The 26,449-nt window shown below is 35.4% G+C and overlaps 3 protein-coding genes across 3 annotated transcripts in view; 2 read left to right on the forward strand and 1 right to left on the reverse strand.

Annotated features, from left to right (window-relative positions):
- Positions 1–2,563: 2,563 nt before the first annotated feature.
- On the reverse strand, positions 2,564–8,834 carry LOC129801814 (valine--tRNA ligase). Its single transcript, XM_055847158.1, has 3 exons — positions 8,506–8,834; positions 8,228–8,395; positions 2,564–5,423 (listed from the first exon to the last, which is right to left on the reverse strand). Exons 1-3 carry the CDS (start codon positions 8,674–8,676, stop codon positions 2,631–2,633), a joined length of 3,132 nt encoding a protein of 1,043 aa, XP_055703133.1. The 5' UTR covers positions 8,677–8,834; the 3' UTR covers positions 2,564–2,630.
- Positions 8,835–9,121: 287 nt separating this feature from the next.
- On the forward strand, positions 9,122–11,545 carry LOC129800993 (uncharacterized protein K02A2.6-like). The gene has a single exon (XM_055845742.1). The coding sequence runs from the start codon at positions 9,122–9,124 to the stop codon at positions 11,543–11,545; it is 2,424 nt and encodes an 807-aa protein (XP_055701717.1).
- A 4,354-nt stretch (positions 11,546–15,899) lies between these two features.
- The window catches only part of LOC129801818 (sine oculis-binding protein homolog), a 29,869-nt gene continuing 19,319 nt past the window's right edge, over positions 15,900–26,449 (forward strand). Inside the window, exon 1 of the mRNA XM_055847168.1 lies at positions 15,900–16,916. Within this exon, the coding sequence (XP_055703143.1) occupies positions 16,848–16,916 (69 nt within the window). The 5' untranslated portion in view covers positions 15,900–16,847. The remainder of the gene's footprint in view (positions 16,917–26,449) is intronic.

The raw sequence follows: 26,449 nt of genomic DNA on the forward strand, positions 1-26,449 counted from the left end.
CGAAGGTTTTTTTCAACCGATTTCATTAAATTCTGATTTTTTGGATAGGTATTCAAATTCTGAACCCGGCTGCATCGGTCTTCATCGGCTATGAACCGGTTAAGTACCGATTTTTAAATAATTTTAGATCGCCTATAAGTAAAATTCCCTAAAAACCATGTTTTTTCGGTTTTTCTCAAAATTGGTCCAAGCTTTTTTAATGATTTTTGGATATGTTTCAGGGCTAGCCCAGGAGAACATTTCGCCCAAACATACCTATGACCGAAAAATTCGCCATTTTGAATTAGTGAAGGTCAAAGGTCAACCACTTTGAAATGTTAATTTTTCAATCTAGGTTAAATTTGATTTTTTTGGAAAGGTATTAAAATTTCGAACCCGGCTTCATCGGTCGCCATCGGTAATGAACCGGTTAGGGTAAGTGTGCCAAATTTCGGCATAGTTGCATATAAGCACCGAAGTCCTAAGTTTGAAATGCAATATTTTTAATTCATATTGATATTTTTTGTTACTTCCTTTTCGGGAGGGTTGTGTGGAACCTTGAAAACTAGTTTATCATCTTTGTTTTCTTCAAATCACTTCCTAAAATATTGAAAAATTAATAATAATATGGACATTGCTTTGGGTAGTATTCCGGCCACTTTGAGTGAAATATCGGCCACCTTTTTCCTGACCACATTTTGTAACGCAACTGATAGAAAATTTCAAAACGTCAAACGGAACGAGTTTAATATTTAGTTTAATACGTTTATATGACCCACAAGCCCTAAGATCTTTCGTGTAATTTGTCCTGAAGACCTGAAGAGTAGCATCTCAAATTTACGCGCAGATTCGCATAGTAATTTGCCCTTCCTGAACTCTTCCAATACCTTTTCCACGTCATCTTTTTCATAGAAGCGATGGTTTTTTTCTCTGGACATTGTAGAACTCAGAAATTGGAAGAAAAAACAAAAAATGAATAAGAAATTTAGGAAAGCAAAAGATGTTGACGGAATAGGCAACACTACCTCACCGGAGAGACGATCACAAAGTATATACTTTTTTACGCGAAATACAGGATCCGGCTGGGAAATTTTACCCCAAATTTAAAGATTGATTTACTATTAATATAAACAGAAACAATCTTTAAAGAAAACTAATCAATTTTCATGAAAAACACCGAAGGAAATCCTCTTACACTTCACCACAAATCGTAAGACTGCTAGAAACACAAGCGCCTGGCAAGTTGGCCTTTTTATATGGAGCTATTTGAAGCCAATTTCCTAAATTGATCTCGGACTCAGCTGAAAGTGCTCCGAGGAAAAAATGTATTTAAACAAAAATTTAGTATATTTATCCCTCCATTCGGAAAGGTATCTTATAATGCGAAAAAACTTCTCACTTTTTAAATATTTAGCGTAACGGTCGCGAGTGCAAAAAAAATTTCCATATAAATTTAAATCGATGTATGAGAAAGTGGCTTCAAATTTTAGGCAACTTGCCAGGGGGTTGTAGAAATACAATCGATCTGTCACATTTTTTGTAAGACTCTTTCCACACTGAGATTTTACAACGCAATTTAAATTCAAATTATACCTAAAATTTGACGGTCTTTCTGTTACTACATCCTAAAATGAATAAATATTTAAAAGCAAAATGAATTCATTTACTATTCGAAGATTACATACATAATTTTAATTAATTTATTTGCATGGCTGAAATTACACTCAGTGGCCGAAATTAGAAACTGTCCGAAATTTGGCACACTTCCCCTAAGTACCTATTTTTTTTTTTTAAATTTCAATTGCTTTTGTGATTTATGAATTAATTTGATCTCTAGTAGATCAGTAATAGCAAAAAATCATGCAAAAAAACTAATTCACGGTGAGCTCTATCTCATGAGTTCGAGCATTCTGCAAAGCTGGGACGCTTTGCCATCTCCTTTTTCTTTTGTATAACAGCTAATATAACATAAAAATATTCTAATATAACTGCTACAGAGGCTGTGATTTTTTTCAAATCGGTAAAACAATAGGTGATAAACAAATTCAATAAATTAGGGTAAGTGTGCCAAATTTCGGCATAGTTGCATGCAAGCGCCAAAGTCTCAAGTTTGAAATGTAATATTTTTAATAGAAATTGATTTTTTTATTACTTCTTTTCAAGGAGTGTTGCTTAGAACCTTGTTGACAGTTTGTCGTCTTTATTTACTCCAAAATCATTCTTAATACATTTTAAAATGAATAAAAATGTAGACATAGCTTTGGTGCCCTATTTCGGCCACCTTCATTCTCATAGTTTCTTGCCCTTCGGGAATTCTTCCAATATCTTTTTCACGTCATCTCATTTGTCGAAGCTACATTTTTTGTTATTCTTTTGCATTGTATAATCTCTGCTATAAAAAGGTGGCCGAAATTGCAAGCTGGCCGGAATTTGGCACACTTACCCTATAATTGATAGAAGCGACGAAATTTGTCTTGAATAAATGAATTTCTATTTTATATTACCGGTATAGTAATTATGTCATTTCGTAGTATTCTGTTTTAAAATTTAAAAAGGAAATCAGTTTGAGAAAAAGATATTAAAATGATGAGAAATGGCGCATAAAAATATTAATCGTACAACCTTGACATTTTACTAATATTCCATGTTGTTTACATGAGTTTTAGTGTCTCAATTGCAGCTGCAATTCGTTTAATCTCAATTTCCGATTGTGTCAGCTTTTCTTCATTATTAGCTCTCACTTCCTCCGGTACCTTGGACTCATAATCCGCAGAAGAGATCAATTGATTCAATTTGCTTACAGTACCATTCAATTGATCCATCTTCTTCTCCAGTTTCGTAATTTCCTTGTCCACTTCGATGAGTCCCTTGAGGAGCAAATGAACCTCACATTGGGCTGTAATTGTGAGTATAGCACAGCCTGATGGTGGTGTCTCTTCAAAAACAGCTTTAGAGCAGTAAGCCAGTGTACAGAGATCATTTGAGAATTTTTTGAGTATGTCCTGAGTCCCTTGGTCAGAACACACAATGAAAATCTCCGTTTTCGTTTTATTAGGTAAATTATAGTCACTCCTGGCACTTCTAATAATCTTTGCTGTCTTATTCATAAGCTCAAATTCCTTTTCAATCACCTCATTCTTCCATGGTGAATCCTGCACTTCCGGATAGGGAGCTACGCAAATGCTGGGAACTTTGCTGTCTGCCCGTGGCAGACGCTGAAACAGTTCTTCAGAGATGAATGGCATAAAGGGTGAAATGAGTTTCAAGCCGTACTCTAAGCAAGTATAGAGTGTCTTCTGTGCATTGTGCTTGGCCATCTCTGTGCCAGATGCAAAGATGGGCTTTACACTTTCCAAATAAATGTCACAGAGTTCATAGAGCCAGAAATTGTAGCAGGCGTTGGTTGCAGCTGCAAATTCATATGATTCAAAACTATTATTGCAGGAATCAATAGTGGTAGCCAGTCGGGACAAAATCCACAGATCCATGTTGCCCTCTTCTCCAGTTAACTTCTGGATAGGTTCAAAGACTGCCTCATTGAGATAGGTTAGAGCAAATCGAGCTGCATTCCACAATTTATTGCAGAAAAATCTGTAACCTTGCACACGAAGAATATCTAAATTTATATCCCTGCCCTGAGTCATGTACGAGCATAGGGCAAATCTCATTGCATCTGTTCCACATTCGGGAATCCCATTGGGGTAATCTCTCTTTTGACCAGCTATCGCCTTTTCAATCTCCTTGGGATCTAAATTGGAGTCATAGAGTTGCTTATGGAGATCTTCAAGTGCAATACCCGTAATTACATCCATTGGATCAATAACATTTCCCAGAGATTTGGACATTTTCCTCCCATGAGCATCTCTGACAATGGGATGCAGAAATACTTCGCGGAATGGCAGTTTCCCAAGGAGACTCTGCCCAAAGAAGACCATTCGGGCTACCCAAAAGAATAAAATATCATGTCCAGTTTCGAGTAGAGATGTTGGATAAAAAGTCTCCAGATCCAGCGTTTTATCTGGCCAGCCAAAGACAGAGAATGGAAAGAGACCTGAACTGAACCATGTATCTAAAACATCCTGATCCTGGGCTAATGTAAAATCTTGCAATGGAATGTTATATTTCTCCTGGACACGCTGTTTGGCTTCTTCTTCTGTCCTCCCAACAATCCAAATTTCTTCTTCCGGCAGATTTTCCGGTGGATTTGTAAACGTGACACGATACGCTGGAATCCGATGTCCCCACCACAATTGCCTGGAAATACACCAATCCCTGATGCCTTCCATCCAGTAGAACCATGTCTTTGTATGGGATTCTGGGATGATCTTCAATTCTCCAGATCTCACAGCTTCCTTCGCCTTCTCAGCCATCTCATCGCACTTGACATACCACTGTGGCTTGATCATGGGTTCAACAATGTCTTTTGATCGACTACACATAGGCACAACCATTGGATGATTCTCGGTATTACGATACAATCCCATCTCCTTCAAACGTTCCAGGACTTTTACACGGCACACAAATCTCTTCATGCCCGTAAATTCCCACGACGAATCCCCAACAATAATTCCGTCATCGTTGAAAATGGTGATAAATGGAAGATTGTGTCTCTTGCCCACTTCGTAGTCATTAGGATCATGAGCTGGAGTGATTTTAACGGCTCCAGTTCCAAAATTCATGTCCACAAATTCATCACAAACAATTGGGAGACGCCTTCCGGAAAAGGGATGCTTTACAAATTTCCCATGGAGCTTTTTGTATCTGGGATCTTGAGGATGAATTGCAACAGCTGTATCACCCAACATTGTTTCAATTCTCGTTGTAGCCACAACAATCTCTTCATCCTCTTCATCGACTTTATAGGCAAAGGACACAAGAACACCAAATTCAACGGGTTTCTCATAGCCAGGAATTGTCAGAAAAGTCCTTCCAGGAAGTTCAATTTTATCCACTTCAATGTCCGAAATTGCCGATCTCAATGTGCATGACCAATTTACTAATCGGTTGCTTCTGTAGATGTATCCTTTGTCGTATAGCCTCACAAATGCCTCAACCACAGCTTTACACAACTTGGGATCCATCGTGAATGCCACACGACTCCAATCTGGAGATGATCCCAATCTCTTCAGTTGATCATATATTCGGTCTCCCTTTTCATTCCTCCACGCCCAGATCTTTTCAATAAAAGCCTCTCGGCCTATATCGTGTCGTGTAAGTTGCTGTTCCCGCCACAATTTCTTCTCCACCACAACCTGTGTCGCAATTCCGGCATGGTCACATCCTGGAACCCAGAGTGTTGTTCGCCCCTTCATCCGATACCACCTCGTTATCGCATCCTCAATGGCATTCGTGAGGGCATGACCCAGGTGAAGAGAACCCGTTACATTGGGCGGTGGAATCACAATGGAGAATGTTCCCTTGGGATTTGGTTCTTCCAGAGAACGCTAAGATATCATTTAAAATAATTAGACTGTTCCTAAATCATCTCACGAAAATGCAAGTGTTCTAACTCACGGCTCCGTTCAGTAATAACCTTTCGAAGAGACAAAAGCCACTCCAAAGCCAAGCCAAACCCATTCGAAAATCTACCGGAAGCCTAAAGTGCAAGTACACGTACTCGCCGCTTTAGCGCTGATTGTTCTGCCATGTCGAATTTCGATATTCTTGACACTCAATCATCAAAATGTCAACAACAGTGTGCAAATGTTTGCTGCAAAAAGTGATTTTTTGTGTAGTTTTCTGGAATTTCAGGATGGCGGAACGTCTTAATTGCACTTTCATTCAAAGAGATATCCTTTTTAGGAACTTGCTCACTTTTGTGTAACTCGTCGGTTTAAACGTTCGAACATCCAAAAAATGCGTCCCATACTGCCCCATATCGGGGAGGTTTTGGTCAAAGCGTCAAGTTAAATAATGTTCTATCTTCTAGCAAGCTGAACTTCGTACCAATTTGACAAGTACCAAATTTTAAATTTGACCGTTAATACACTGAGAAAAAAATGGGATATGAAGAGGGAAATACTTAGTTTTCAACAGAAATAAAGGTAATTTTCGATGAAAACGCATCTCCAGAGCTTATTGAATCCTCTATTGACTCACAGGAACTTAATAGGACTTGTGCTGTAATAAAATTATAGCATTTTATCGATTTTTTGTGGTTCAGTACAGATTAGCCAGCTGTCAAATTGGTACGAACTTCAGCTTTTTTCAATGAAATTTGGTATCAGCAAAAAGCTGAAGTTTGTACCAAATTTTTGATAGCTTCTATTTTAATTAATTCACAATTATTCACTGCGGGATATCACTGGGGTGGCCAGGAAGACGCTAAACTACCCCCTGAGATACCGGGGAAGAGGAATCCTGGTCACATTCACTTAAAAATCCGTAAATAAATTTGGTACCAAAAAAGCAGAAGTTCGTACCAATTTGACAGCTGGCTAATTTGTACTGAGCCACTAATTTAATAAAATGCGATATTTTCACTATAGCACAAGTTTTATTAAGTTTCTGGGAGTCAATACAGGATTCACTGAGGCTCTGAGGATGGAATTTGTGTGTAATTTCCACTAAAACGCTGAAAAACCACTTTGTTTTCATTTCAATTTGCACTACTTTTTTTCTCAGTGTACCTTCCGAAATTTGGTACTGTCAAATTGGTACGTAGTTCAGGCTGCTCTATCTTCTCTAAGAAAATTTAGTTGTTTTTCAAGTTCTATCGAGTACTTTTTCTAAAGTCAATGCCAATAAGTATCCTTTAGACCGCATAAAATTATGATACGCTATCGGGATTTTTTGGAATAGTGTCTCAAAGTCAAAATATGAAAAAGTGTCCCAACCTCCCCGGTCTCCCCTAAATCTGTTACAAAGAATAATTTCACATTGGAAAACCATAAAAATATAAAGCGTATTTCAATCAATCGACAAGCTTGCTTGGAGTTTTTTTTTATATGGAAAAGTGTAATGTAAAAAAGATCTCTTTATTTTAAAAATATTTCCATAAATATTCAAAAATAAAAGTTTTTGAAAATCACAGAATCGTTTTTTTTTATGAAACAGAGGAAGAAAAAAATTAGTCTATATTATTTATGTTACTTTATTTTCCGGATAATTGGGTTAAAACCTTAAAAATTATTATTATTGTTATATGATCACAGTTCTTGAATCATTATATGCTCACTTTTATTTTTTTGATATATTTGTGGATCTCTTTATATGTTTCTTCGTTTGCTATTTTAAGAATATTTTTTATGCTCACTTTTTCATTATTATTGCACTTGTAGTTTTCTATTATTAAATTTTCTGCATTGGATCACTATGTGATTTATATCTTCCACGGTTTCGCACTTATCGCATAATTTGGTGTCCTCTTTTTTTTATTAGTTTTAGAAACTTCTTGTCACAGCAATGTCCACTTCTAATCCTTTGGATTATTTTTATTTGATCATTTCTTAAATTTATATTTTTGAACCATAGTTTTTTTTCTAATATTCCCTGTCTGTTTTCATGGTTGAATTTTCTTTAGTTTCACAATTTTTTTTTCCACAAATTTGTCCATTTGTTCCACATGAATTCTTTTCTTGTTCTGTCCATCTCTTTCTATTTGAGCTACATTCGATACATATCCCATCCTTCGTTGCTTCCTTAGCTGCTTTATCAGCTCTCTCATTTCCTTTAATATTTATATGCCCAGGTATTCATTGTATGGTAACTTTTATGTTTTTATTTGCGCTCACTATTTCTTTAATTTTCGTATATTTTTTTGCTCTCTTTTAAAAGTAATAAACATGCGCTCTTGGAGTCCGTTAATATAACTATCTCTTCGGCCTTTTTTTCGACACTGAGTTTAATTGCAATAATATTGCGACGAGTTCTGTTTCTTTGATTGATATATTTTGTTTTATTTTGCACTTTAACATTTCTTCCGTTTTTTCAAAAAATATTCCAATTCCTCTGTCTTCGTAAATGCGTAAATGCGTGAATCATCACATAGAACAATTTCATCGCAACTTTTTTGTTCGTTCAAAATTCATATGAAATTATTCTAAGTACTTACAGCTTCGCAGCGACATAGAACAATTTCATTTAATCATTAGAAAAACAAATGGTTTTCGGGGAAAATTTTATGCATTTTCCGATAGTATTGGGTTAATATAGTACCGCTATGGCAATAACTCAAAATCGACCAATATGTGAGTTAGAACACTTGCATTTTGAGGAGACGAAATATTAACCATTCCAATGCCCTTACCCCGTATTCTGGCTTAAAGAAACCTTCTTTCTCCCACCAGCTGTACCAGGCAGCTTCCACGTATTTTGGACTGTAGGCATCCGGAAAGCTCCCCGAAAGGTCCTTCTTTTCTCCAGGAGCTGTTTTACCTTCATACACGGCTGCTTCCTTTGTTTCCTTTACTTTTTTCTGAAAGCAAAACATTTGGGATGATGAAATATCCGGGCTATGCGGGCAAATAACACAGGACTTAACCTCAAATAGTGCAATTAACCTTTTTTTATGTCTGTAAATCTTACCTCAGGCTTTTCTTTAGTCTGGACAGGAGCAGTACTCTTCTTCTCCAACTTTTGTTGCAATTTTTGCAATTTAGCCGCTTTTTTAGCCTCTTTCTCTAACTGCTTTGCTGACTTCTGAGGTTCCTCAGCATTAGATTCGACATTTGCAGAATTCTCCACTTGAGCACTCATTCTTCACTTTTCAATGTACTTAGAATACACTCAGGAAATTATTCACAAGGATCTAGGAGTACAATTACAAGAAATTCAAATGCCACGAGTTATTCTTATGAGAAAACTCCACGGAGGCTGAAGGTCTGCAAACACGCGACGTCAAAAATGAGGAAAAGAGAAAGTAAAATTTCCCAGCAGGTAATACGTTTCAGTATGGGTATGAATCTGTATGTGGTACCAGTACCATTCTTGTCATCATTTTATTCAGGTGCTTTTAGACAAAAAAAAAACGGCAGAGACCGCATATGTGAAGGTTAATCAGAGTAAGTGGGCAACTCCTCTCGTGGCGATTCCGAAGGCATCTGGGGCGGTAAGGCTTTGCGGGGATTACAGCGTCACAGTGAACCCAAATTTGATTATAGATAGTCATCCGCTGCCGACAGTGGAAGAACTTTTTTCGGATATGGCAGGGGGAGAGAGGTTCTCCAAGCTCGACTTGTCTCAAGCATACATGCAATTAGAGCTCCGGGAGCAAGATAGGGACGTGTTGACGTTAAACACTCATAAGGGATTGTATCAGCCGACCCGATTGATGTACGGAGTTGCGTCGGCTGTTGCTATCTGGCAACGCGTCATGGAAACAATGCTGCAAGACATTCCTGGCGTTAAAGTGTTTCTAGATGACATTAGAGTCACTGGAAAAGATGATGAGGAACATTTGACGCGACTAACTGAAGTTCTTAAAAGACTGGACGAACGAAATATGCGAGTAAATTTTGAGAAATGCGAGTTCTTTGCTGAAAAGATCAATTACTGTGGCTATGTGATCGATAAAGAAGGAATACATAAGGACCCCAAGAAGATTGAGGCTCTTCAGAACATGCCAAGGCCAAAGAATAAGGATGAAGTTAGGGCGTACATGGGGTTTGTGCAGTATTATGGGAGATTTTTTTCGAATCTTAGTACAAAAATGAATCCGATCACCAATTTGCTAAAACAGGATGGTCTCCTAAAGTGGGATGACAAGTGTGAAGAAGCTTTCCAATCCATTAAAGAAGAAATGAGCAGTGAGACGTTTTTAGCCCATTACGATCCATCGAAGATCTTGGTTCTAGCGGTAGATGCAAGCCCTGTTGGAGTCGGGGCCTGCCTCAGTCATAGGTATGAAGACAAGACTGAGAAACCACTATTTTACGCCTCACAGACGTTGACAGATACACAGAAACGGTATACCCAGATTGACAAAGAGGCATATGCCATCATTTACGGGATAAAAAAGTTTTATTCGTATTTGTATGGTAGGGATTTCGTTCTTATTACGGACAATAAACCGGTTTCGCAGATAATGAACCCAAACAAGGGAATTCCTCAGTACACTGCTTTGAGGATGCAGCATTATGCTGCCTTTTTAAAAGGTTTCAATTTCACAATTGAGCATAGATCCACAAAATTGCATGGAAATGCGGATGGTTTGTCCAGATTGCCATTGCCAGTAAAATCGCAATTCGAAACTGATGATCCTGAAGTTGCCCAGATTAATTTAATAGAAACGCTTCCAGTGACTTGTAAAGAGATTATACAGGAATTGGAGCAAGAGATGGAAGTTAAGATTTTGCTGGAGGGATTGCGATCGGGAAAGAGAGTGTCTAAGGAACACAGTTTTGGCATTAATCAAGAGGAATTTTCGCTGAAGCAAGATTGCTTAGTTAGGGGCCTTAGAACGTATATTCCGCGGAAGTTAAGAAGCAAGGTTTTGCAAGAATTGCATGTGAGTCATGTGGGAACGAGCAAAATGAAACAGCTAGCAAGAGCATATTGTTGGTGGCCTTCGCTTGATAGAGATATAGAGGATCTCGTTCACAATTGCACACCCTGTCAAGAAAATCGAGCTAACCCACCAAAGGTAGAAATTCATCCATGGGAAGAAGCAAGCAAGCCTTTCCAGCGTGTACACGCTGATTTTGCAGGTCCTATTCACGGAAAATGGCTTTTAATCGTGGTAGACAGTTTTTCTAAGTGGCCGGAGGTAGCTGTAGTTTCGGATATTACGTCAGGGACAACGATTAGAGAATTGCGAAAAGTTTTTGCAACTCATGGACTTCCGGAACAGTTAGTCACAGATCAGGGACGGCAATTCGTTAGTTGGGAGTTCCAACAGTTTTGTAAGAATAACGGAATTGTTCATAAGATGGGCGCGGCATATCACCCTGCCACTAATGGTCAGGCCGAGCGATATGTTAGAACTATTAAGGAAAAATTGGCCATTTTGAAAGATGCGGATAGGGACGATTTGGAGCAAAAATTATCGTCAATATTGCTTAATTATAGGCGAACCCCCCACAGTGCCACAGGAATATCGCCAAGTGAGAAGTTGTTTGGCAGACAGATTCGTTCTAGACTTGATTTTATTTTACCAGGGGAAGAGAGGAGTGGCGAAGGAGAGAGAAAGTCTCTGCGGAGTAGACAGTTAAATGCGGGAGAGAGAGTTGGAGCAAGGAATTACAGAGAGGGTGGAAAGAAATGGATGTTTGGAACGGTTACGAAAAGATTGGGTTTATTGCATTATATTGTAAACATGGACAATGGGACTGTCTGGAAAAGGCATATAGATCAATTGAGAAAAGTAGGAAGTAGAGTAGGAACCGGGAACACATTTAATGATGATGAGAACTATTGGGAAGCTTCCGATAATCAAAGAAGTGCATTCGAAGAGACCACCACCGACAGTTCCCATAATGATGAAGAAGAATTTGAGGATGCTCTTGACGATATTCCTCACCAGACAGAAAATGATTTGCAGGCCGGAGCGATCGCGCCACAGCCCCACTGGGTATCTGAGGGAAGACCAAAACGTACTATAAGGCCGCCAGATCGTCTGAATCTCTAAGCCGGAATTTTCCAAGATTTATTTTAAATGTCAGATATTATTTGATGGACTTTTCAAAGCTTTTTAAATGCTAGTAGATTTCTTTTCTTAGGGGGGAAAGGTGTTATACCCGTATAATACAGTTGTAATGTTTCACACTAGATGTCGTGACCTCCGAGAACGTCGCACTCTTTTTGTAATAACTTTAGGTTAGTTTAGTCTCTCTTGAGTTACCAATGTAAATGGACGTAAATAAAGTTGGAGACAAAATCAAACAGGATTTCAATATTAAAGAAGAACCCGAAGTTGCTGTAGAACTCGAGGAGGGACTCAACAGTAATAATATCAGCGGCTTATACGACTAGTGATCCGGGGATATTCTGTCGCCTTACCCGGTGAAGTCGGTTTTCAAGTCGGCGGCAGACGCAAAAAATGGAGATTGGCAATAAATTATTATTATTACTATTATTATAATTATGTTCTCTATAATTTTGCCGTGCAATTTGGTCTCATCGATTAATCAGAAGCCGAGATAATCAAGGTTGTTTGCTTCTGTACTCGTTTTTCCCACCAGAGCGCCCCAAGTGTTTATTTGATGAACTTCAACTATATCAAAGAATTATTGTATTTTGTGAGACTTTCCATTTAAAACTCTATTTTAAGTGTCTTGGTCGAGTACAGTAGACTCTCGCTCAATCGGCTCCTTTTCAATCGGGCGAAAAATGTTGTTGACAATTTTCACGTTTAATATGAACCAAATTTGCCCAAATTCGCTGTAGTTCCTCCTATTTTATCGTGATTATTTATAATTGAGCGTTTGTTGTGGAATTTACAAAGGCTTTGACGCCCAAATCTATCGACAAACCGAATTACATTTCGCCCCAAATGCTCATTTGAGAGAGAGACTGCTGTAGAAGCAGTCAAATTGGCATCTGAATGGTTTCAAAGCGTTATTATAAGAAAAGTAAATTTTTTCACGATTAAACGGCAAAATCGGACAAACGGCGTAGTCTGAGCGGAAAATGATGTATGGAAGAAATGTATACACAAATGTCCTCTACAATAATGTTGAAGTGATTTTGGTATTGATCGAAAGCTCTAAGGGCCAGCTATAACATACTAAAATTTGAGCCCGATCTATGCCATAGGAGTGGAAATATTGAGAAAACAAAAAGGAGGAGTATTCAAAATGGCGGAAGGAGGGGTGGGGGGTCAATGCACCAAGTTGCAATTTTCACACGATATATAACCTTTGCCGAAAACCGCAAGTTGATATCTCTTTTAGTTTAGGAGATATTCAGCTCCAATGAGCGGCTGGACAGACAAGAACGGTTTTTAGCCTCCCATATATTCGTGATCAGGAAGTGGCCAAACACATTCTGGCAAAGTTTGGGGCCGATCGGAGGACATTATATTTTGTTGGGATTATAATAAGTGAGATTATTAAGAATCTCACCTAATGGAGAACAAATGAAGCTGTCACATGCACCTCATATTAGGTGAGATTCTTATGATACCTTCTTATGATACCTTTAGAATTTAGAAAATTCTACCTTAAATGTACAACGACCGTATTTTACGAGGGCAAGAGTGCTCTAACTCAAACTCTTTTAAATTACACACGGCTCTTCGTTTTCCGGGTGACAGCTGCCAAACACTGGGCAGTTGATGTATTATTACTTAAAAATTTTGAAATTATTTTTACTTGAAATTATTTTTACTAAACATGAAGTTTCTCCAATGTGAATTAAAGTATTATTATCATTGTATCAAAGTTTTAATACATAATTATGATAAAAAATGAAACATAAGCACACCATAAAGAAAATTCTTTAGTTCTTTGTCAGACAGAAAATAAATTCACGCAGCACAAAATATAAAAACCGTTAATCATTCAAAAACCTAAATGTCATTTTGTCCCCTAGTCAGCCGGATAACGAATAGCCGTGTGTTTATTAAGTTGTGTATGCAGTCAGTATGCTATGTCTGGCTCGCTGGGTCTAAAATAGTGCCTCTCTGGAATGGACGAATGGACACTATCGCGCCAAAATTGTTTCGAAGTTCGAAAATTTGAATTTTAAATATGAACGATTACAGAGCACGTGATTTTAGTGTTTTTCAGACGCATGTGTGATTTCAGAATGAAGTCAACTCCGCCTATACCAACAACATTGCCGCTCTGAATATGGATAGGGAAGTGAGCGTGTATGACAGCCTGCTGATGCGGTGTTGCGTTAGTGTGCGAGTTTTAGAATGCTCAGTTGTTTGCATGCGGGATGCTCCCACATTTTCTTAGTTTTTCGCTAATTTCTTAAGTTTTTGTGAAAAAATAACATTCAAATTACTTAAAACAAGTGATTTTTTAACATACGGTGATGAAAAACTAGTGAAAACAGTCTAAGAAATGGTTAAAATCGCTAAAAGAACGAAACATAACCTAATTTTAAAGTGTCAAATGGACTCCCGATATTTTACTTCAAAAATGGGGCTTAAAGTTATTAAATGGGGCTTCGAAATCGATAAAACTTCGTTCTGTAATTCATGTGCAAGTAGTCTTCAGTGATTTTTACTCGAAATTTAGTCAATTTTTACTAGTTTTAACGCAATCAAAATACATCAATAACTTCCTGATAGTTAACTCCCGGATGGACTTTATGCAAGAATGGGGCCTCATTTGTTTAGTGGATCGTCAATAAATGTTAGAAAAGTGATTCTTTCGATCATCGAAAATAGGTTTTCAGTAATTTTAACGAGAAATTAAGTGATTTTTGTGTAGTTTTGAATGACACAAAATACGTGAATAACACCCGGATAGTTCATTCCATGAACTTTTTTCTGCAAGATTGAAGCTCAGTTGCACAGTTAACCGTGATTAAATGTTAGAAAAGTAAGTCTCTGGATAACCTAAGACGATTTTTAGTGATGAAAACCAGAAATTCAGTGATTTTTTTGTAGTTTTGAATGACTCAAAATACGGGAATAACTCCAGAAAATCCAACTCCCTCAAGAACCTTTTTTAAACAAAAATATAACCTAGGGTATGTATATTTGTTTTTAAACATTTTCAGTATTTATTTTACTTGTTTTATTTTTCTTTGGCCATGAGTACTATTTTATATTACATGTGATACTTTTCCCAATAACTCCTAAATGAAGTACTTAAATATTCAAACTTAACTTTGTGTCTTAAAGAAAAAAATTGTTAGCAAAGTGGTTCAGTTACAATTTTTTGTCATTATGTTTATTATTAAAGAAATAATAAATATTGTTTAAGCAAGCGTTAAAATTAAAATCGTTCAAAAAATAATTTAAAGATTTCTTTTCGTTGAAATTTTTTTCGTTAGAGTATCAGTAATTCAAAATTTAATTTATAATACTCAATGAAATTTCATAAATGTTTCACTCGCGTTTCATCTCAACAAATTAATACGATTTATGCATGATTCGTTTTTTGTGTTAATTGCCTAATAAAGCATATACTTCTTATCAAAACAAGCCGTTACGTCAAGTGGAGACAAAGAAAGTCGAATAAATTTGAGTTCCCCAGTAAAAATACTAATTTTCAGTGATTCTACTTTATTTAAAAATCTTTGATGTGATATTCTGTGATCTAGTGATCCAGTGAGGCACCTAAGAAGGATTTTTGAGCTGTTCGACATTCGCGAAGCCAGAAATATTCTGTGAATTCCGACTGTGACTGTTTATTTTGGACAAACTCCAAAGGAATTATCGCTTTATCGCCAAGCCCTGATTGAAGGTTTTCTAGCCAATAAATTCAGGTCAGAATGGTTTTAGGAAAAGTGATAGAAGTTACATTAGAAAGTGTTCGGTCGGAAGGTTTTGTAACTGATATTGAACAATTATGCCCAGTATGTGGAGTTGTCAGTGAAAATATTTTTAAGATGGCTTTAAGACCGATGGCGAACTTACTTTTAAATAATTACACAAAAAACGTGAACTCCCGATTGGACGATAAAATCTCTGACAAAGATAGAAAGTCTACCGTTTTTATAAAACGCCAATAATTTGTTAAAATAAAACTTGATTTCATCTCTACTCAGGTATTTCAATATCTCCATTTTGCATTTCTTTTACAACGTTTAATCAATTTTTGATATCTACTAATAGAATTTAATTGAACTAATGCTTAAAATATTTAATTGATTAAATATTCAATTAGATAATAAAAATATAATACTAAAGAAAAAAATATCTAAATTTTAATTTTAAGCAAATTCCAACGACGACGAACGCATTGTGCTGCTGCACTGAACACCTCAGAGCGGCAATGTGTGCGAGTACGTATGTGTGTTAGTGTGATTTTGGTATCAGCAGGCTGTCATACACGCTCACTTCCCTATCCATATTCAGAGCGGCAATGACCAACAACATCATCACATCAGGATCATAAATTTGCGCGCGCAGAATACATAAATAAAAATACGAAGAAATCACACTGGTTGCCATCAGGCAAATTCAGAATCCTACACGCCGTTTCAAATATCAGCCGAGAGATTAGTTTACAACAAGCGCTCGTTCGAGGTGGATGCTCTTGCGATGCACTCCATAAAGTGATATTCCTCTGAGGTATCCTATCAGTAGTTCTTCGGCAGTGTAATTAAATTCACAGTGCCGTGTGGATTTTGCAACTCATTTGGTGTCATTTTTTTTTGGCCAAATTCCAATGCAATAAGCGACTAAAATATGATCAGTGTTTGTACTGAGGATTGTGGTGTTGTAGATTTGAAATGAACGAGAGGAAAATAAATTGACCGCGAAAAACCCTTCTCGACATTTTCTAGTAAAATTTATGGGAAATTAATAAGCCAGCTTTAGTTTCACCAACCCAATTAATTACCTACCAAATTAATTCTTTTGTAAAATAATCATCACGGAATCTTCGTCACTTGCAGAGGATAATTTAGTTAGATGGTTTATTGCCAAGGAAAACTTTCACCAGGAAGACTTGGTGCATCCAAGAGTCACAGCAGGAGAATATTAATCTTGTGAAATGACTTGAAAGCTAAAAGTGAATAATATTCAAAAAGGCTAAATATATCACTCCTATAGAAAGCTTTGAGCGATTGAATATTTAATATGTTGATAAAGAATTTTCTGAGATGTTGAACTTGCTTCTAAATCCGTTGTGGTGTTTACTTCTATAAATAAATGCCGTGAAATTTTGTGAAAATCATCCAGAACTTTGCCCAAAAAAGAAAACACAAAGAGATATTTTTTTTTATATATTACCGTGAAATCCACCAAAAAATTGGCCAAAAACCGAGTGACACTCAACGCTTCCACATCGTCTTTCACATGAGGAATGGCAGCAAAAATATCCCCACCGTCAGCTGTTGAAGTGAAGAAGGAGATTCCTAACGATGATATTAAGGTGATGACTTTACACTTGTGTGAGTTTACATAAATATTTTTAAAGCCAATGTTGTGAAAATTGTAACTGGAAAGAATTCAAATTTTAGGAGAAATAACACTCAGAAAAATGTTGTGTTTTTTCTTTGAGTAAATCAATGAGTTTTAAGAGTTAGATTAAGCACTATCAATGAGAAATATCAAAGGAATGAAATTATCATATATGACAAAAAAAAACAAATATTTACTCACTGGCTTTGTTTTATGATTTTTCTTCAATAAGAGATATTTTGTATATAAGATTAATTACGAAACAATGTAATGTGGTAACTGAATTTCTTAAAGGTCACATAATTAGCTAGGGTTTTGGGTGACAATTCTTCGCCTTGCCTGCTGTTTGTCCTTGTTTTTCATCCTTCTTGGCACTTTACAGTAAATTTATGATATGTGTCATAATGAAGAAATTTTAATTAATTATGTCTCATGCTTGGTATTGAAGTCAAATGAATATATAAAGTATATATGGGATTTCATTTCAACATTCGGACAAATAATGTAAAAATTGCCAAAAATTTATTTTGATGATGATGAAGAGCAGCCAGGAGTGAACAACAAAGCCACTTTGTCCACATGTTTATAAAGACCAAAAATCTTCTATGCCAATATTCATGTAATAAGATGTTCTGTGTGTGAAATCACTATCGTCATAATTCGAAAATAGAACCACGCATCCGTAATTGAAACTTCTCTTCTTCATTTCTTCTTGTGATCTCTCTTCTGTGCTTGATGAATTTTACAAATTCTCAGCATTGCTCTTTTGGATTCTTTCCCTCCTTCTGCAGCTCGCCAATATCACTCAGCGACTGCCGATGTGTAAACTGACACCATCTCGGAAATCCAGATCACTCTCTTTTCACACACAGCTATCCAACACCATCAACACGCGCATACAATTTTCCGGTATATATATACATACATATATATATCCACTCGATTATTTTTCCACGGAAATTTTGTAATTAAAATTCTCAAGAACATTGATGCCAAAGCCCCGGTATCAGATTTATGAGTGCGTCTTCACTTACATTTCTCTCTATTTTGCACTCTATCATTCCAATTAAACTAAACATTTTCCTTGCTGTAGCTTATCAATCAGATTTTTTTCCAGTCGTTTTGATAAATCTTTTTTTTTTAATTCTCCTTTAAGTCTCAGCGTTCCCCTTATTTTTCCATTAAAAAATAATTTTTAACCCACGCAAGAGAAATTATTTTTTAAAAATTTTGTACATTTCGACTAATTGATGATGGGATTTTTATGGCAAATAGTAAATTTGATGACTATTATTGCATTATGTAAAAGCATGAAAGAGGCCATGAATATTAGAATTATTTGAATGTATGCCAATGCTCATTAAAGCGTTCTTTATCCTTTCTTCAAGAGTACTTTTATGAGCATTTCATATGTTATGAATAAATAATTAAGGTAATTTAATCCCTCTCAGCTTGTGCAGTGATACAACAATAAGGAGATATGTAATATCGCTAATATCCATTTCTCAGAGCTCAAAAGCCACACGGTTTTTTGTGTTTTAGCATTTTGGATCAAAGGATACAGTATAGGGGAGACAGGGGCGATTTGGAACAGGGGTAGTGTGGGACAAGGCGATTTTTTCATAATTTTTTTTAAATAAATGGGATTTAACCACTACTCAATCGTAGGCAATATTAAGATGTATCTTGACTAAAAGAATGGATATCCTCAGTTTTATTGTTTTAATTCTATGAACACTTTTTTTAAATTGATAAAAATTGTATGTTTTGACGTCTCAGTTTTCCTCTTTGTATTTTATATTAGCGATATATAATCAAAACTTTTTTATCTCATTAGGTAGCAGTGTAATCTGGGAACATATTTTTATAAAAGTTTCAGAGATTATACACTCTTGTTTTTTACTTAAAGATTTTAAATACCAAAACTACACGCGGGGATGTTTGGGACACCTGAAAGGGGATGAATGGGACGTTGATTTTCGACAAGATTGTAGGTGGCATGCAATTGTTTATTGTCAAAATGAAGAGTAATGCCCAGTTTCTACTGGAAATCTCCCTCTTGTGCAAAGTTTATCAATGGAGCAGATTTCTCTAACTACAGAGACAATTAAACCATCAATGTCTTGGGAGTCAATAACTCACTGAGAGAAATCCGAAAAAGTTAAATTAACATTCCGGGAATGTTAATTTTACCCTGCAGTATTGATCCCAAATCGGTGTAAATATTACCCTTTTTAGGTGTGTTTAGGGTTAAAGTTACCAGGAAATAGACGGAGACACTGAACCTTTCTTGATTTTCACAATTTTATTCTCTACGACGTTTCGAGGATGGATGTCCTCTTCATCAGGTATCGAATATGGCAGGGAAAATCACGTACAGGTGGGAGTTGTTACACTGCACTTGAACTTTGATCACAAATTGATCTGTGATGTTCACAGAATTCTGTGTCGGTCAGTCGAATGGTGAACATCACAGATCAATTTGTGATCAAAGTTCAAGTGCAGTGTAACAACTCCCACCTGTACGTGATTTTCCCTGCCATATTCGATACCTGATGAAGAGGACATCCATCCTCGAAACGTCGTAGAGAATAAAATTGTGAAAATCAAGAAAGGTTCAGTGTCTCCGTCTATTTCCTGCTACATTCTGTCGAACCGAAATTCTTCTGTTAAAGTTACCCCTTTTCATGTTAATTTTACCCTTATAAAGGTGTAAAATTAGCATTAAAAAATGTTGATATATTTTTACACCTAAAAAGTGTTAAAGTTATGAGGAAAAAAAGTTAATCGCACCCTCTTTTTTTCTCAGTGTTCCTTCTCAGTGGATATTCGATCTTTGCCCAATCTCGTTAAAAACTATTTTCTCGAGAATTTCTCGAACAATATCCTCTACAATTTTTACAAGTTCTTCAGAAAAGGCAACGCGAGAGCTAATTTAAAGAAATAAGGAAAAAACAGGTAGGGTAGAGTAAGCCCTTTTCGCCACCTTAAGGTTTGATACCTTTGTAATTCTTCCAATTTTTGTCGAAATAAAATGAATTTTTTTGTATAAATGCTTTGAAGCCTTGTCTCTCTATTGAACCAGGAGACTTTCCGGGAATTTTTGGGCATCGAGTTGAAATAATACATTTCCTGCAGCAATGCATGCTTCAGTACTTTTCGCCACTTTGTAAACACTTTTTCGCCATTGTGTAAGCACTTTTTCGCCACTTGTTTTGAATTGAATTTTAAGAAACAGTAGGTGTCGGAAACTCCCAAAAAACACGGTACAGTACTTTTTTTTATATAACACCGATACTATACTATTATTAGAGTATTTCAAATGATTTTTTGAACATTTTTTATTTGGAACAAAAAATCGATCGAAAATCACGCCTGTTTCGATTATAATCCGCGACGTGCGCCACTTTTAAAATGCTTGGAAAAAATGAGTGGCGAAAAGTACTTACATAGCCGGAAAAAGTAAGCCCTTTTCACCACATCCGAATTTCATTATTTTTTTTTTAAACATTATTAAAAATTATATTACAACAACGTTTAGTTAATAAGAGATTGAGTTTCAGTGAAAAATATCACACAATGTACAGCAAAAACATAAAATAATGCAAGACAGTTTCTCTTAGCGTTGACAAGTTTCTTAAGAACTCCATATTTTTTTGGTGATTGTTCACCTTATCGAGAATTTCCTTTAATAACTTGCAAATAATCTAGTCGGTAAAGAGCCTGATATGGTTTCTCGATGCATTAGACTAGAGATCATGAAATAATACTCATATCGTAGTTCCATGAGCTCATAATTCCCTTAAAAAGTGATTTTATTTGTAGGTAGCTAAAAAGTGCTTACTGGCGAAAAAGTGCTGACTCTACCCTACCATGCAGTTGTCGTAAAATCAAACAGGAATCCGCCAATGAGTTCAAAAGTAAAAGTGTTAAAAAAATCTACTTACATGAGGAATTTGATGATCGTGATTGCAATATTTAGAATAAAAAAAGCAAAGAAAAATAGATGGAAAATAAGAAGAAAATACTTTAAATAATTGATTGACAATAAATGACTCTACTGTACAAATAAAATTGATATTAATTTCTAAGTATGAAATAAAATATGAAACATTTTTATTTCTATCAGAAATATTTGTAATCTAGTATTTAAAATTAATTAACGTGCTCCAGTAATGCAAATTATGCGAGAAAAAATGCGTCCCATACTGCCCCATATCGGGGAGGTTTGGGACAAAGCGTCAAGTTAAATGTTTTATCTTCTCCAAGAAAACTAATTTGTTTTCCAAGTTCTATCGAGTACTTTTTATAAAGTCAACACCCATAAGTATCCTATGGACTGCACAAAATTTTGATACGCTATCGTGATTTCGTGTCCCAACCTCCCCGGTCTCCCCTATATAAATAAAATCAATAATTTAAATGATTGAGTAGATTTGTTGTTAAAAAGACAGTTTTCTTCTCATCCACTTAATCATTCATTTATGTTTTCATTTTATATTATATTTTATACAGAAATGCTTTTATAAAAACCATATGTTAATACTATTAACTATTTTCTATTAATTTTATTTAATATAATAGGATTATTGCTTTGGAAAATAGTAAGAAATTGAAACATTCAAATGCAGGCCATCTCCTCCTAATGTCTTCTTAAGAAGCTTAAATTTTTTTTAGTAAGATATTGCGGATATAGCAAATAAATATTATTAATTTGATATCACTGCAGAACATTTCTAGATATTTCTCCAAAAAAATATTTCACAATCTTCCATTCGGCCCAGACTCTGTCAACCCGGCAAAAATATTGATAGAAATTTTTGAAACTCCAACAAATATCAGATTTCCAGCGTGAATTGGATATTTTATTCGACGATGAGATCGGATTACGAATGAGATATCAAAGCACAGCATGGACTTGTATGTGTGTTCTCTAGAAAATATACATTTTCATTCTCTCCGCAACACATTCCACCCTATTTATAATTACTTGACATTATTCTCCATTTCCATGCGAGATAGAGTAACATTGCATCCAACGTTTTCCAGACATTTTTCTCCTTTGGTAAACACTGAAGATTGAATTACACTGTCTCAATATTGTATTACAATTTAATTATGTTTGTCGCATTCACAAAAGACGAATATAATTGAATATTACACATTTTGCTCTTCCCACGGATATACTAAAAATATTTGCATTTTGTTCCTTTCTCAAATTTTGAGCGAGTTCAGTTGAAGAAATATGATATATTTCAATTCGGAATGAAACAAAAAATCATCGTAAGAATCTCGAATGAAGAGAATTACGCCAGGAATAAGATTTAAAATTTTGTATGTGTGGCAGGATTAAGATTTTCAGAATCGAGAATTATATTATTTATTGGCCTCGTGCTATATTATTTATATTAATATTACCAGTGCCTGTGCGCAAGTATTTCTCTGTCGGGCCACATGCAAGAAAAAGATCGTTATAACGACAACAGATTATACAAGCCTAATGCCCTAGACACACTTAAGACTTAAGCCGAGAGACGACTTAGTGAAAAATGATGGAAATGAAGTTTAACCATTATGTCGAATATAATTACACTAAGCCGTGTCTCGGCTAATCCTAAGGTCTGTCGGGGCCCTAAGAAAAGAATCATTTCCGCTGTTTCGTTTCGGAGCCTGGTCACCAACGCTGAGACGGCGGCGGACGCAAGGTATGGGTGGGATTAATGTTGAGTTGAATAAATAAATTATTATTATTATATAAATACTGAATTTGAGACTGAATTAGTAAATTCCCCTTTTTTGAAACATGAGTAGTTTGAGTCTTTAATAATAAAACAAATTGTGAAAACTCAAATGAGTAGGGGAGACTGGGGCAAAAAGTCACAAATCTAAAAATTCAAAATTCAATATCTTCCAAGGTAAAAAAGATAGCGACTCAAATTTTGTTCTACAGATAGCCTCCATAGACCTTCTTCAATGTCGTAAGTTTCTTAGAATTCGAACAGGGAATTTAGAAAATAAAAAATATCGAAATTTTTAGTCCTATTTTTTAAATATTTTCCTTGCAGAAGATAACAATCCGCTATCTATTTTAGAATTTCACAAAGGTTCTTTTCTCCAGAAATCCTTTTATTAAAAATGGCCATTTGGGGTAAAAAGTAACAAAAGGTATAGAGCAAAAAGTAACAAAAAAGCGAAGCAATTTCTGATGTAACACGGCGAAAAGAAACGTCATTATCATGTCTCGCCGCTTGTTGTTCGCATTGGTCAAACGATTTGCTTTCTTTTGGTTTTTTTTTTCTAAAATAGCTTAAAAAGCGCTTTCCCGTTTTCTTACTTTTCTTGCAGAGAAAACGGTGTTTTAAAAAGGTGAAGATGAATAAATTTTCTATGAAAATATGTTCTCTAGGTATTTTTTCAAATTTACGGAAGCCCGTAATGAAGCGAATCAAAATATGATAATACCCAATGTCTGGTACTATTTGCCCCAGCATTTTTGAGAATGGTAACAAAATTACCTTTTAGAAATCAGCTCGACAAACGTATTTCCTTACAAAATAGAGGAAAATTACTTTCACAAAGTTGCAGAGTGATAAATTTCCTATTAAACTGCGCTAATTAGAATTTTTTGAAGCGCTCGAGTAGCTTGTAAAAAAATAAAATATCCGTTTTGTGACTTTTTGCCCCAGTCTCCCCTATTGTTAAAAGAGGATAAAGCAGTTGGAACTACTACCCTCGGCGAAGTGTCTTTGTTATATGGAGCTGTTTAAAGTCAACTCATAAATTGATTAGAAACTCAGCTTACACTTCTCAGAACAAGAAGATATTTAGACAGAAGGCTAGTGATAAGCCTAGATCAGCTTATTGTAGGTGAGATTCTTAATGTGAGCTAACTCGGAATCCATGCCAATTCGATTTAGAGCTGAAGTTTGGGGATGGCATTTAGTTATCTTAAATCATTATTATTATTTATTAATGCAACGGCAAATTGCCATATGCATATAAAAATCAGGTACATTATAAAAGACTACAGTTCAATAACAATTTTAGCTATACCTGTGCAGAAGAAAAAACTTAAATTTCTTAACTTAACAACTTTCTAAACTTTACTAAAACCCCATTAAGTGTATTTAAAGCTTGGTCCGATGCAGTACCCCATAAATTTGTTCAGCGTAATCCAATTTACCCCCAATTAACGCTCTGTGTACTTTAAGAAATTGATTTCTGTTTGCACCCCATTTTACCTGACGATAAAACCGTCAAAATTTTTAAACGGTTTTGACAATTAATATCCTTAATCTCCGATTTGTTTTTTTTTTAAATTTAGTTTTTTGTCAAACGTTATACTGAGAATTTTTAAATTTTCGACCGATTCAAAGGTTCAAGGTATTTATATTTGGCCAATATTACTAAAATATCATTTTCTTTTTAAAGAATATTGTCTCAGAGAACGGTAAAAGATCAAATTGATGCAAAAATTGGTTTGGTGCCGCAATTTTTTGAATATTTTTTTCCACGTGGAAAAAAGCAGTGAAGGAGTAAAAAAGCAATGACCATGTAAAAAAGCCCAGTCTGTTTTCTGTGAATCACATCGAAGTATATTTGTAGCATGGAATTCTCTAATTATGTCTTTTTAATCTTCATTAAAACTTTTATTCTAATTCTGCAAAAAAAGCCGTGTATTATATTTTGGAGACGTTGAACAAATTCAAAAACATCCATCCGGATTACGAAGCGGACATCTGTCATATTGTCTCCCAGTCATCCGGATTACAAAGCGGGCACTGTAACTCAAAACCTTCATTGTGCATCGGATTCAAATTTCAGTATGTTGCAGCCGCAGATTATAGCTCACACAAAAAATACTTAAGTCGATCAATAACCCTTGATCGGAGTTATAAGGGGTCAAAATTCGAAAACTGACCGGCCTATATCTATTTGACCGATTTTGACGAACGAGAACGGAAATTACAAGTCTCGTAAAGCGCTACAGCTTTCTCTAGAACATTTGAACTTCGTAAGACCAATGCTAGGGGCGCCAAAGTAGGAAAACAATTTTCACATTACCTAACCTCAATTATCTCGACATATGCTCAACCGATTTTCATAATTACTTCGGCATTGTAGATGACATTTATTCCTATATTTCGTGCAAATATAATTTTTTGCTCAGATTATGCCATATCTGTTCGATTTTGTCGTTTTAGTGCAAAGTGGTGCAAGAAAAGATTTTTTTTCGCACAACAACTCTGATATGGTCGCTTTTACTCGACTACATTATTTAAACTAAAGGCTAAAAAAAATCTTACAAAATTCAATCATTCTTTGATATTGTCGTAGTTCATCACATGGACAAAATGCCTGTTGTAGTCAAAAGACGTGTTCTATGACAAATAAATTGTATTATCTCGTCTACAGAACAACCGATAAGATCAAGTTTTGGGGCAAAGAGATTCTGGACTATATTCCACACTCATCTTTCTATCAGTTCATTTACATCCCAGATATTTTGATTTAAATAAAATGTTTGCAATATTTCAGAAATTTGATTCCAAATTGCTGTATAATATTTCTCATCTTAAGTTCCAAATCGTATTTATGGGAGACCGGGGCAGAATTAGCTACGCATGGTATTAGACAGTGGAATGTTATAACCTGTCATTGAATGAATATTAAAGTAATCACTACTTATTTGAAGATAACACATCCCTTCCTATTCATTGAAGTATTTATGAGCCAGTTGCAATCATTTATCATACAAATTATACGCAATGAAAAATTTGATTTGCTGGATAATTCTGCCCCGGTCTCCCCTTCATGTAATCCGTGTTTGTTCACGTTAAGAATCTCACCTACAAATAAACTGATCTAATTATCTGTCTATTTTAAGCTTTAATATTGGTTTTTTACTCTTAAATTATGAACTTTTGTAATGTTTCATTGTTTGCAATTTATTTATTAATCTTTTCATCATTTTAATTTTCATCTTTCATATTTTCGTATATTTGCACTTTTTGCACCTAAAAAAGGGAATCGTAAAAGACTAGTCTCCGGCGAGTGGCCTTCAAAGTTGAAGCCAATTTCTTACTTTCACATACAAATGCGTATGGGAATTTTTCTGCTCTCATGATCGTTATGCTAAATATTTAAAAAGTGAGAAGTTTTTCCGTATTGTAAGATACCTTTCCGTATGGAGGGATAAATATACTAAATTTTTGTTTAAATAATTTTTTTCCTCTAGCACTGTGAGCTGAGTCCGAGATCAATTTAGGAATTGGCTTCAAATAGCTCCATATATAAAGGTCATATAAAAGATGTTGCATCCTATTTCTAATTGTTGTTAGGTTCTTCTACTGAAAAACATTTCATATGTGGTTAATTATTTAAAATAATAATTTTACATTTTGAAATTCATCCCTCTAATGTTTCTAATGAACTTTTTGTTCGATTTTCCCTCGTGGTGTTTTGATGATGAGCAACTTGATATAGTCGTTTCTCATTATCATG

Source organism: Phlebotomus papatasi, chromosome 2, assembly GCF_024763615.1.
Source record: "Phlebotomus papatasi isolate M1 chromosome 2, Ppap_2.1, whole genome shotgun sequence".
NCBI classification, from domain to species: Eukaryota; Metazoa; Arthropoda; class Insecta; order Diptera; family Psychodidae; genus Phlebotomus; species Phlebotomus papatasi.